The 12,018-nt window shown below is 34.1% G+C and overlaps 1 protein-coding gene across 11 annotated transcripts in view; it reads right to left on the bottom strand.

Annotated features, from left to right (window-relative positions):
• LOC108693943 (zinc finger protein 36, C3H1 type-like 3) overlaps positions 1-12,018 on the bottom strand; it is a 354,810-nt gene that overhangs the window by 20,017 nt on the left and 322,775 nt on the right. For 9 of the 11 annotated variants that reach the window (XM_018203157.1, XM_018203159.1, XM_018203161.1 and 6 more), the window contains 3 exons: positions 11,301-11,477; positions 9,933-10,013; positions 7,102-7,287 (listed from right to left, as the gene is read on the bottom strand). In XM_018203157.1, coding sequence (XP_018058646.1) covers positions 7,102-7,287; positions 9,933-10,013; positions 11,301-11,477 — 444 coding nt within the window. The remainder of the gene's footprint in view (positions 1-7,101; positions 7,288-9,932; positions 10,014-11,300; positions 11,478-12,018) is intronic. The other 2 variants (XM_018203160.1, XM_018203168.1) reach the window with 1 other exon arrangement.

The raw sequence follows: 12,018 nt of genomic DNA, 5'->3' as shown, positions 1-12,018 counted from the left end.
TATATATATATATATTTAGAAAGCAGTTAATTAGTTAATTAGTTCAATTTCATCATTGGAAAAATTTCCTCTGCTTGCTTGCATTCTATAAATTGAATTGCTCTAAAATAAACTTTTTAACTTGTAGTTACTATTACTCTTCTTGATATAATTCCTATAATCAACAAATTCTCAACAGAGAGACTGGCTGATCGATCGATATAACTTATCAACCTTCAAATATGTATCTTTCAAATGAACCATCGTGCATAAATGATTAAATTCGTCACTGTAGAAACGTTCTTCATATGTACATGTATGTGTTAACATTATTTGACAGGGATATGCGTAATTGCATTGTTATTACAAACTTTACGTTGCCCGTGCCTCGTATATCCCACTTTTATTTATAAATCCGTACTTTACTGAAAATCTTCTATCAGAAATTTTTCTAAAACGCACGAGAAAAGCAGTGTGAAAAGCAGTATTAACAGAACGAATAGCATCGCGTGCATCGTTCCTTGCAAGAGAAATTCGATATAAAATATACGCTTTGTTATCAGCTATAAAAGACGTGAAAAGAAACTTACTGTATTGCACAAGCGCACACGCGTAACACTACAACAGTTGCAGAAAAACAAAAAAATCAAAAAAAGGAAACTTAAAATCGTGAATACTATTGTGTCTCGTTGTGTGTGTGTTGTGTCGGTTGCACGTTCGTTTAAAACGTATGCGAGTATTTGTATACGTGTCCACATAACGACTGTCTGTTGTATACAAATATACATGTTATATGTAAATATATATATATGCGAATAATGCGCCAATAAATATCAAAAATTCGCATGCGATCGCATAATGTAAAGCACCTCCTCCTAGCTGTAAAAATAAACACTTAAATCGCTGCTGATGTATACGACAATTAATAGAATTAGTAAATAAGTGATGTGTTTGCGATTGCGAAGAACAGAAATCATAAGGTACTCTGGCGCTGAAAAATGAGATACACATGTATATATATATGTGGGTATATCGCACACTTGTAAATTTGTACATATAAAAATGTATATATAGATATATACATATATATATATATATATAGTCGCCAAAAATTATATATTGCCGAGATACACAACGTGAGCTGTACGAAAAGCTGTAAAGAGCGCATTAGCTTTGTGCAATTACGCCGGACTGACCGTGCACGCCGATTACCACGGTCGGGCATGCGAATACAAAGACGAGATCATTTCCGCGTTTATAATACGACAGGAGTCAAACCACCAAACGAAGTTAAGATCGCTAGAAACATGCGTTTCTCTTCTTTCGCGCGAAAACAAAGTCAGTGTTTGCGCGCCCGATGAGGCATCGGCGTGACAGAAATCCGGCTGGCCAACAAAAATAAATGTATGCGTGTGTTACTACTAACAACAGAAATCAAGTCGTTGAGACGCAAGAGAAAACAAAATTCGCAAGAGAATGAGGGGAAAAAAAGTTGATTGGCGGTAAGAATTAAAGGAAATAGAACAGAGGGACCACTAGTTAAGTGCCGGCCTGTGAAAAAGAAACGATATGTATGCACAAAACAGTATCAGCTTTTCCGTTTGTCAAAGTATGAGTATGCCAGTGAGCGTATGGAGCAAGAGTCCGTTAACATCGAATAAAAACAGTTGAAATTAATGGACATCACTACTCGTCATTCACTAAAAGTCATTCCCTACTACATATCGTGAATGTTACCGAATTGCTTTCTACACTTCCCTGATTGGTCAAGCTTTTCACGATGTGTAAAAGTAAATGTGGTCATTCTCTAAATAACGAAACAAATTGAAAAAAAAGGCGATGGCGTAAATTTCATAAAATTTCAAAGGGAAAAATGAATAAATAATAAAAAAAAATTGTTTCTACGTTTCAACAATTGTTCATCAAAAGTAACTTTGGCCAATCAAGGTTAAATATTAATATACTAAACAGCAAAAATCCATATGTTTATATCGATATTAATAACATTATATATAAACAGGCAGCAAGCAATTAATTCAAAGAGCATTAATGACATATCGTCCGGGGAAGATATAGATCTTGCGATCTTTTTTTCTCGCAGGTGCAAAGGATCAAGGAAATGAGGAGGCATTGACATGTCCAGACGGGATAAAAATCTTGGAAAGAAATGGGTAAATTTCAATGTTGTCGTCGATATGGATGGGAAATTAGCAATGGACACAACGGAATATTCTCGCGAGAGGCGTTTATACGCAGATTACTTGACTTGTAGCCGATTATTAGCACAATTTCGATCGAGAGATATCCTATTTTTGAATACGCAAGAAACTATTTCTCATTTGCAAGCGGAGTGCACTACAAAAGAAAGTTTGTATTCTTCAAACAGAAAAGGAAAAAAGAGTAATATACAGTTCTGGGCATACTTCGCGCAAATTTGTTCAACCAAAAGAGCAAAGGCAATAAAAAAAAATAATGAGTAAAGAAAATACAAGAAGACTAAGATAAGACATACAAAGCACACAAACTTTTTGGTCATTAAAAGTGAACTTGTAAGAATCAATAAACAGTCTGTGCATCGTTTCCAGTTTCAATTATATTTCTTTTATTTGAATTCATCATCAATAAATTTCACGTGACCCGAACTCAGTGCAAGTCATCGTAGTACATCACAAATAGGTATTGTTATGATTACTAATTATCATCGTTATTGTATGTTACCAAATATTATAATAAGTGTTACCGTAAGATCAATCGTAATTAGTTAATAAATCGATCATATATTTCCGACTTCTATCTGCAATATTTAATTAAACGACATTACATTGTGTATATCCTTACTCTTTTTCATAAACGTTTCCTTTACTTAATTATAAATATGTGAAATCGATCATATATTATCTCGGATGGGGAATAGAGAGGGTGCTATCGTTCTTACTATGGTGATAAAAGATGAAAGGAAGGAGAGGGTAAAATGGTGTATGATGTGTATAATTATAAAACTGATAAAAAGATCTCGTATTGCTAATTCGCGCCGAAATAATTTTTTTATATTTCGCCCAGGCTGGAAATTCTGATGCGAGCGCAAAATTAATTTTCGCCTAGTTAAAGAGCGATCGGTCGAGCTTGCAATATCGATCGCTTAAAATCGATATATTTAAAAGAACACTATTGTATAATACATATATAGTGTCTTTGCAATACAAAAATTCGCGATCTGTTGCAATAAATTCAAATAAAGATAGCGAGTTACATTTTCCGTCGATTTTATGCTCTATCAGTTTCTGCGCGATGCAAAATACAATTAATTAATTAATTAATTAATTTGTTAACCTACCTACTATGTACACATATATCACTATGTGCGTATGCATGGATGGACCGGCGCGTGTAAGCGTCATGTATCTGTATATGATTCTGCATACGTACATATATTTAGATTTTCGAACGCTATGAAACGTTCTGCATTGCAAAGTCATTTTGCTACATAAGTGCAATAACTCGCAAGAAATCTGCGAGATCTCCCGTTCGTTGATCCTCTCCAATTAATGTAACCAAGTTATGATGATAAGAATTATTAATAATCACATACACAGACACGACGTACAAGCACGTAAATAATAAAACCAAACCGAATTGAATCGACATGGCTGTACATTTGGTATTTTCGATTTTTCTTTCCTATGTTCTCTTTTTTACTTATTATTATTATTATATCGATTACGAATTTTTTAAATTTCAATGCGCCGTGATTGCCATCCTTTGTTGTTTTCGACTAAGTGGATGTTAACAGTAGAATGGCTAAATCTATTATATTTTCAAATAAATTAAAATAGTTTTTAAGGCCGGTATTCATAGTCGATTTTTAAGATCGTTTTAAATACAGTCTTAAGATGTCATAAGCCAATCATAGAGTAGTGTGAGCACTTTAAAATATTACTTAAAATGATCTTAAACTTCTATTCAAAATTAATATTCTAAACAGAAAATTAATATTCTAAACAGACTTAGAATTCAGCCGTTCTAATGTTTGTGAATGTAATTTTCTCGCATTCAAATTATCTCTAAATATTGAGAAAGACATATTAAATATTTCTTCCACACATTTAAATATTTCTTCCTTTACATGTAGCGCTCAATAATTTTTGATAATATAGTTTATGTAAGTTTTTGAAATTACTTTATAAGTTTTTTTTAATTCGTTGCTATTTGGTTATACTGGGCATCAAGAATATCGAATCATAACAGAGCTACCATCTCCTCAAAAGCGTTTATATCTTTTACCGGAATGTAAAATATAAATTTATTTTATTCTTTAATTCAATATTCCCGGAAAGCCGCGTCGTACGATCATGTTGGGAACAAGTATATTAAATCCGAAACATTTTACAACAAGCAGTTCATTATTTGCGAGTTGAATGTCAAGAAACACCCCGCAAACGAATCAGCACGAGTTTTCACGCCGATATTGCGCTGCTATCTCGATGTTCGTTTCCCCGCTTTGCAGAGACTACCTCGCACGAGGGCTGCCCTGTGAAAACCGACTCGCAAAACTTGTTAATTTCGCGAATGCCGCCGGGCGAAAACGAGAAAAGAGGCGATGACGGCTCCGGGGAAATCTGCGAACTCGCGCATTAGAAAACTCCAGGTGCATGCAGACGCGAAGTTTCACAGGGCGATCTTGTTATTGTTTCTGAAACGTTTCTCGCGCTCTCCAACTGGAGGCTCGTACCGAAGACCGAGGCGATATTGCACGATCGTATCTCGGATTTCTACCGAGTGCATCTTGCAAAGATTGCACTCTAATTCCGGAAAGCTTCGTCCATTCTTCTCGAAACACTTACAGAAATACGATATTAATATTATACGCCTACATTTATTCCTAAGTATCTTTGTAACATGTATATCTAAAGGAAATAATTAATTTAAGAAATAGGCGTATATTTGATAGAAGTGACAGAATTTCAATGTAACCGCCAGAAGCAACTTCCTACGAAATAATTGTGTTGCAAGATAAGTTGTTTTTGCAATGAACCGAAACAGAAAATAAGGTGAGTATGACACATCTTCGTTTGAATCGCTCGATGACGTTTTGAAAATCCGAAAAAAACCAACGATTCGGATGTTAAAAATAATTTCGATGATCATTTATCCTATCTTTCGTATAATAAATATATCTAAAATGTCGATAATTGTCGCATGTTATCATTAGTATAACAATAAAAAAATCAGTCTAATTTATTTTATAATTGATCATCGTCAAATACATATAACAAAAATAAAATTTATAATAAAACAGTCTGCAAAAAAATATTAACATTTAACATAGTTTTTTTTTAAATTTAACATATTAGATAAATATAGTCAATAAGCATTAATAATTGTTTTTATTTTTTTAACCTAAAAACGACGGGACTAACTTGTTATACCGAACAAATATTTTTCTTTTTTACTAAAGAATTAAGTCAAAGATATATAACAATTTCACAACAAAACAAAAATACACCGTAATGCAATTATCGTGACAATTTATTGATGTTATAAAATAACGTGTAGATGTCATAAGTCATATAAATCGAGATAAGTTTTAATTTAAAAAATACTTGTAAATTGCTCAAATATTTTTGCATAATTTAGTCGGTTGCACATTTAGAAAATCTACTTTTATCAAATCAGCCATATATATTCTATATATAAGTTAATCGTAATTATTTATCATGTTTCATCGTTGCCGTTATAATTATCTGATTTCAGAATTTACATACTCTTGATACTTTTAGATCTTTGCATCGCTTGCGATCCATAGGAATTTATTGTATCTCTACGTGCAGTATCTTAAATTAAATTTGCTTTGTCATCACACCTTACTAGATAACGATATATTACTGCTCGTCATTGCATCGTTTCATTTCCTACCATCATTTCACACTACAAAATATACGCACAAAATCTTTGTCATTCTCGCAATTCGATTTCTCCTCTCTCGCTGTTCGTCACTTTCAACGTCTGCTCTGTTTTTCATAAAATTTACGATTTCTATATTTATCTATTGCAAATTATTCGCCAAAATATCTATTACACGAGATTAATCGCCACCAGTCGCTGTTACGATTGATTCTAAATCGATGTAAATCGCGAAATCGTCATCGAAATCGTATTTGTTCACTAATCACCGACTACAGTCGCGTCTAATCTCAAAACTATCATCTCTATACCGCTAATTGTAAGATACACATCTCTTTTCGTGATCGAACACGTGACATTAATTAAATGAGTGTATAGAAATATATAGCGCTTTGCAATTCTAACTAAACATTCTCAAAGTTTCTCCCATTGTAATGTTTGTCATATGTTCTCAAAACGAATGTCCGATTTCCAGCCTAGGATCCATTGGTATCGTTACTATCGATCGCTGTCTCGCACGACGAACGTAAGCCATTCGGCTCGAGTAATCAGATCGCCTTATGGATCCGCGCGGCGTAAATTATTGTAATTAGCAACGCATGTCTATATAACCCGCCTACGAAATCAGGATATTCTCGGTGCCCGCTGCAATTTAATCCGTTGTCATCGTTACGCTCTAATCACCACGAGCATACCGTTACGGCCTGTCTGATTAATCCACCCGACGCGTTACGTTTACATGAGAAAAAAATAGAGAGGGAAAAAAACGCAAAGAGAAGGGAAGGGAGGGGAGGTTAATGAAAGAACGAAAAGAAGTGATGCGTTGGCGCGGCGTCGATCTACCTCGTCAAACAATCGAACGTCATCGACACTCGGTGTCGAGTCGAGTTTAGAAGTCTATACGTTGGAGCCTCTCTAATAATACGCGTGAACATAAATGAGATTGTGAATGGGATGATGATGGGCATGGGGATTGTGCAGAGGGGTGCACAGGGACGTCGTTGTAATGGTGGTGGGGGATGGTGGATGATTGACAGATTGCATCGTGGATACGGGCGACACCTGATTGGGGGGACCGGCCGGCACTTGGTACACGGTACTGGGCGCGGCCATCGGGCACCTTGAGGCCCCGGCTGCGCCGTGTTGGGCCCCATGCTGTTGTTGTTGTTGTTGTTGCTGTTGTTGTTGTTGTTGTTGAATGTAGTTTGGTGGTAGACATACCTCGAGGCGGTCGGTACGTGGCATCTTCTGCGGCATCGCCACTGTCTGCGGTACCACGCCGAGCGGACTGCCGACGCCCGTTGGGTCAGCCGGGCCCATTATCGCCGGCATTATCGGACTGGGCGCGAAGTACGGGCTGTACGTATTGCTAACCTGCGGCATACCGGTCAGGTACGGATTCGTCGCCTGCGAAAACACACCCGGAAGATATCCAGGTAACATGGATTAGAACACACCTGTCCCTGCCTTCGCCCCACGCGTTTTCGATTGTACACGTCGCGACGCGCACGATTTCGAGATCATTGCTTGAAACTGCTTTATACCTAAATATTTGTATATACAGAGTATTGATATTAATAGATAGTTAAAACACATGATATTTCTTCATAAAGCGAGTTGATTTGATTAAAAATTGATTTTTTTGTGGCTGCAATCATATTTTTAAATTATTTATTTCATAAAAATTGATAATATAAAGATAGAAATACTAAATTTGAATACAAATTGCATGGAAAAAAACACTTTAATTCAGCAATTCTTAAATATTTTTAAGAAAGAAGTTACATAAATATTACAAACTATTACATCACATAATGTCAGAGAAAATTAAAATGCATCTAATCAATAAATAACTAATAATCAATAAATAAACTTTATATATTTGACAAAAATAAAATCGGAACTTTTATTTATTCTACATTTATAATGTATAATATATTATAAATATGTTGATGAAAATACATTTGTTCCATAATTTCGATAATAATTATTACAATTGAATATACAGAAAAAATTTTCTGCAAATAATTTAAGAATGAGGAACTGTTTCCAAATAAAAATTTTCTTACGAATCAACTCGTTTCAAATTGAGCAGTTTCTACAACAAGAAGTTAACGTTTTCCCATCGTTTGTGCCATCAATTATCAAATACTCTGTCTATGCAATCTACCATTTCTGAATGTCCGCGTAAATTTTGCCTCAAGGTGCATTAAAGCTTTGCGAGCAATGCTCTCCGGTGTTTATCAACTTTAAGGTGTGCAATATACATCGCTTGGTTTACGAACCATCATCGTACCCGCTTCAATTTTGAATAAATAAGCAACATCGTTAATATCTGGTGTAATAACAACGTGTAATGAAGGAAAATTATATATTAATACATTGCTGAGAAAAAATTGAAACACAGCTATCTTAAGCTGTTTAATATTTATTCGCAAAACTCTAGGAATTTGAAACAAATAACATACACAGAAATAAATAATAGCAAAATATGTAGTATGATGGCAATTAAATTCAAATGTTCGAATTATTTTATAAATATGAAATATAAAAATTATACATTTTGTCCTAATTCATTTTGAACAATTTAACTAATTAAAATTAATATTTAATTAATTAAATAATTAAACATTCTTCGAAGATACCAGAAGGTTTGCGGATGTTTTCATCTATTGCTATAATGCCAACATTTCGTGAATCTTGTCGTTCACTTTATCAGGACGAGGAGCGCGCTGATATTAAAAATATATGAATTAAATATTCTACATATTTTTCCAATATTTATTAAAAACAACGTTAAATTAAAATATTACAAAATTATCATAAAATAGTATATAATTATTATATATAATTATATATCTAAAATTATATTTTATTTGTAATTATCATTTATATCTCAACATTATCAATATTATCAATATTAAAATTCGATAAATAAAAATATTTGGAAGGGACTTTTAAAAAAGTGACTCTTAAAGAAATTCTACTGCAAGTGTGATATTGTATACCTACAAGGGTTAATTCAGAGTAATAAATCTGAAAAACGTGCTAAAGACAAAAATTTGCAAAGAAAAGACGTCTCGTTTACGGATCTCGCAAAGCCTTAATCGTCCATTTTCTCTTTTCTCGTGCCCTCCCCTTCATTTTTAACGACAAGCGTACGTTCCCACACGAAGCGTTTGGTTTTGCAGCGAGAGCTGGCTCCCAGAAGCGAAGGCAGGTAATTTCAAGCGCATTCGAACGAGCAGAATACTCGTTCCTTCTTCTCAAAAGCCTCTGATACCCTGGGAGCTTTCGTCGTTGTAAAAAAGCTTTCGGAAACGCGGCCAGGTAATTGTTGAAAAATATTAGCTGAGCTATTATATGATCAGACTCAGCTTTCTAATTTTTCAGAGTACATCAGGAAATAAAAATTTTATTGCTAATACCGAATTGAAATATTGTAAGATCGATAATATTTTCAAGACTACCCTGCCTCGCATCCTCTTTCTTCGTCTCTTTGACTATCATAAGTTTCATTCTCATTATATTTCAAAACTCTAACAATTTTTATATTTAAATATTTACTGTTACAATGTTAAACATAAAATATAAAATATTTCAAAGTGAAAGAGAAGAAACATTCGTCGTTTTCAGAGCCAAAGAACGCGTAAATTTTATTTAGCCGCAATACTTCATGCTCCTCTCTTCTACAGGAAAACTTTACGAAAACATATACAAACAAATTTTCTTTCCTCAATAAACAAACAAAACAATTCGTAAAGCATGCAAATAAATTATTGACTTACTATGCGGCGCGCTCTTAAAATAAAAGTTTAAGCTTTCGTACGAAAACGCTTACTAATTACAGGCGCATCGCTTGAATAGCTACAGTGGATGTAAACTTATGAAAGTAATTCATTTAGTATAAACATATCGCAAATTGAAAATAAATACAGATTGTGTCATGTTTTTCTTTTACAAACTCATAAATGATCTTTACATCCACCGCTAGCCAGCGTGGCATTAAATTAACTAAAAATTAGTGGAAGCCAACCAAAACCAGGAGTTACCATAAAGGCGTGGGTAGCGAGAAGTTGCTGCTGGATTTGCTGTTGAAGGTGATGGTGTGGTGCCGGAGGTGCTGGTGCCTCCTGTTCACCAATGACGTAATTGGAGAACACACCAACAATCAACCACAACCACGAGAGCCACAGCGGCAAACATAGGGGACAGACAGGCAGTCATAGTATAGGGTTTAATGTCACGTAGCAACGAATATGAATGTATGTCATGAGTAAACAAAAAGAACAAGGAGGGCAAACGTTAATAACGAGAGAATGTTTATTATTTCTTTAAAAATAAAATAACAATCTCGCGTATCGGTCATCTTAGAGATGCACGTGAAACAGGGGAGTTCAGAAAAAAAAACGCATAAATTTCCTCAATTGTTGAAAATTTATTCGAGTCAATCAAAATTATCCAAATGTCGTATCAATAACGCATGCGATGTTGCGTGAAATTTTAACGAGTCGATGAAACTTTTCCACGTCTAAACGCTATTCTCTTCGTTTGAAAATTCGATATTGCACGATATTGCATTCCCGTAATTAACGAGCCTCCCCTGTTAAATGATAAATACGAATAGTACAAGAAATATTCGCGATATGAATCTAATATGTCCACATCAAGGATTCTTAATTTGCGTTTCATGCAAATTTAAAAAATACTTGATTTTACAAATTATTTATAAAATTCTTGAATCAAAAATATATTTAAATATCTTGAATACATCATGTACTTGTAATACAAAAATAATTAAAATTCACGACTTAAGAATAATAATAAGAATAAAAATCACGAGTGTCATCATAATTTCAAAAAAAGCTGTAATAAAAAAAATAACAAGATTAAGAATTTATCGATTGTATCAAAGAGATTCGATTCTGTAAATTGACTGTCTATCAAAATATGTGGATAAGTCAGGTTTTACTCTAGGAAGTAAGGATGACACTGACCAAGAACATGCGACGTGCTAAACTTTAATTCTTAAAAACTTTGTTTCTCGGTGCAATGTCCGTAAAGGGAACGCATGTAAATATGGACGGCGAAGTGCTGCTTTTATAATGACTCGAGCCTTATTGGAAAAGTTTATAAAGCGTTTTAATTTAAGGTAATATATGAAATTGCGTTCGCAAACATAGCTTCTACAATAACAGCGTGTAGCTTCCTTGATACGATAATAACGTGAAAAGAAAGCTTATTATACACTACGCCGTCAATAATCTACGCAGCGTTGCCTATCGAATAAGATAATCTAGTAACCCTCGACTAAACACAGACAAAATCCAGATATTACGGTGTGATAAAAGAAAGTGTGTGACTGTGTTGACAGCAGAAGAAGTGGTGCAACGATCGTGTTAATTTGTTGTAAAACATACCACTGCGGGTACCTGCCCGGGTACGAGAGTCTGACCCGGCGTAAGGCCCTGCTGAATCTGCTGCATCAGCGCGTTTTTCAGCGCTAAATGATTGCGCCCGTTTATCAAGAGTTGGTCCTTCAGATGCTGTGGGGGATGGAAATACTTGCAAGGTGGCTTCTCTCGATTACACCGACCCTGAAAAAAAAAAAAAATGCAGAAAATCAGTTTACTACAACTATTATTTTTTAAATAATTATAATTTTTTATTGATAAATCGGAATCAAGTTATTTTGAACATTATATTATGTAGTACACGCTAAATTTCTTCCTAATTTGCCTCCATTAAATAATGCGAAATTATCTAGCGTTGCTTTAACAATTAATATTGAAAGCTGGATATCGACTATACATAATATGTATTAATGAAATTGGATGAGAGATTGTAAAATATAATACTCGATATTCATTGTCCTCGCGAACATAATGATTGGTGAGATATTTGATATTCGTATCAACAATACTACATGATATGATATATAATAATGCGGATACTATTTTTGCGACGCCACACATATGATTCATAATATTCTTGTAGAATATTATATATATATCAAAGTGTTATCTTCAGTAAAACAATGTGTCATACAAGCTTTCTTCTAAGTTGACTATGAAAAAAACATTTGCATAATTCACTAATATCAAAAAATTGCTTATTATACACCCTTCATATTAGGTT

This window comes from Atta colombica, unplaced genomic scaffold (assembly GCF_001594045.1).
Source record: "Atta colombica isolate Treedump-2 unplaced genomic scaffold, Acol1.0 scaffold111, whole genome shotgun sequence".
Lineage (NCBI taxonomy): Eukaryota > Metazoa > Arthropoda > Insecta > Hymenoptera > Formicidae > Atta > Atta colombica.
The sequence above is the reverse complement of the archived record's forward strand: the minus strand, read 5'-3'. Positions and strand labels throughout refer to the sequence as shown.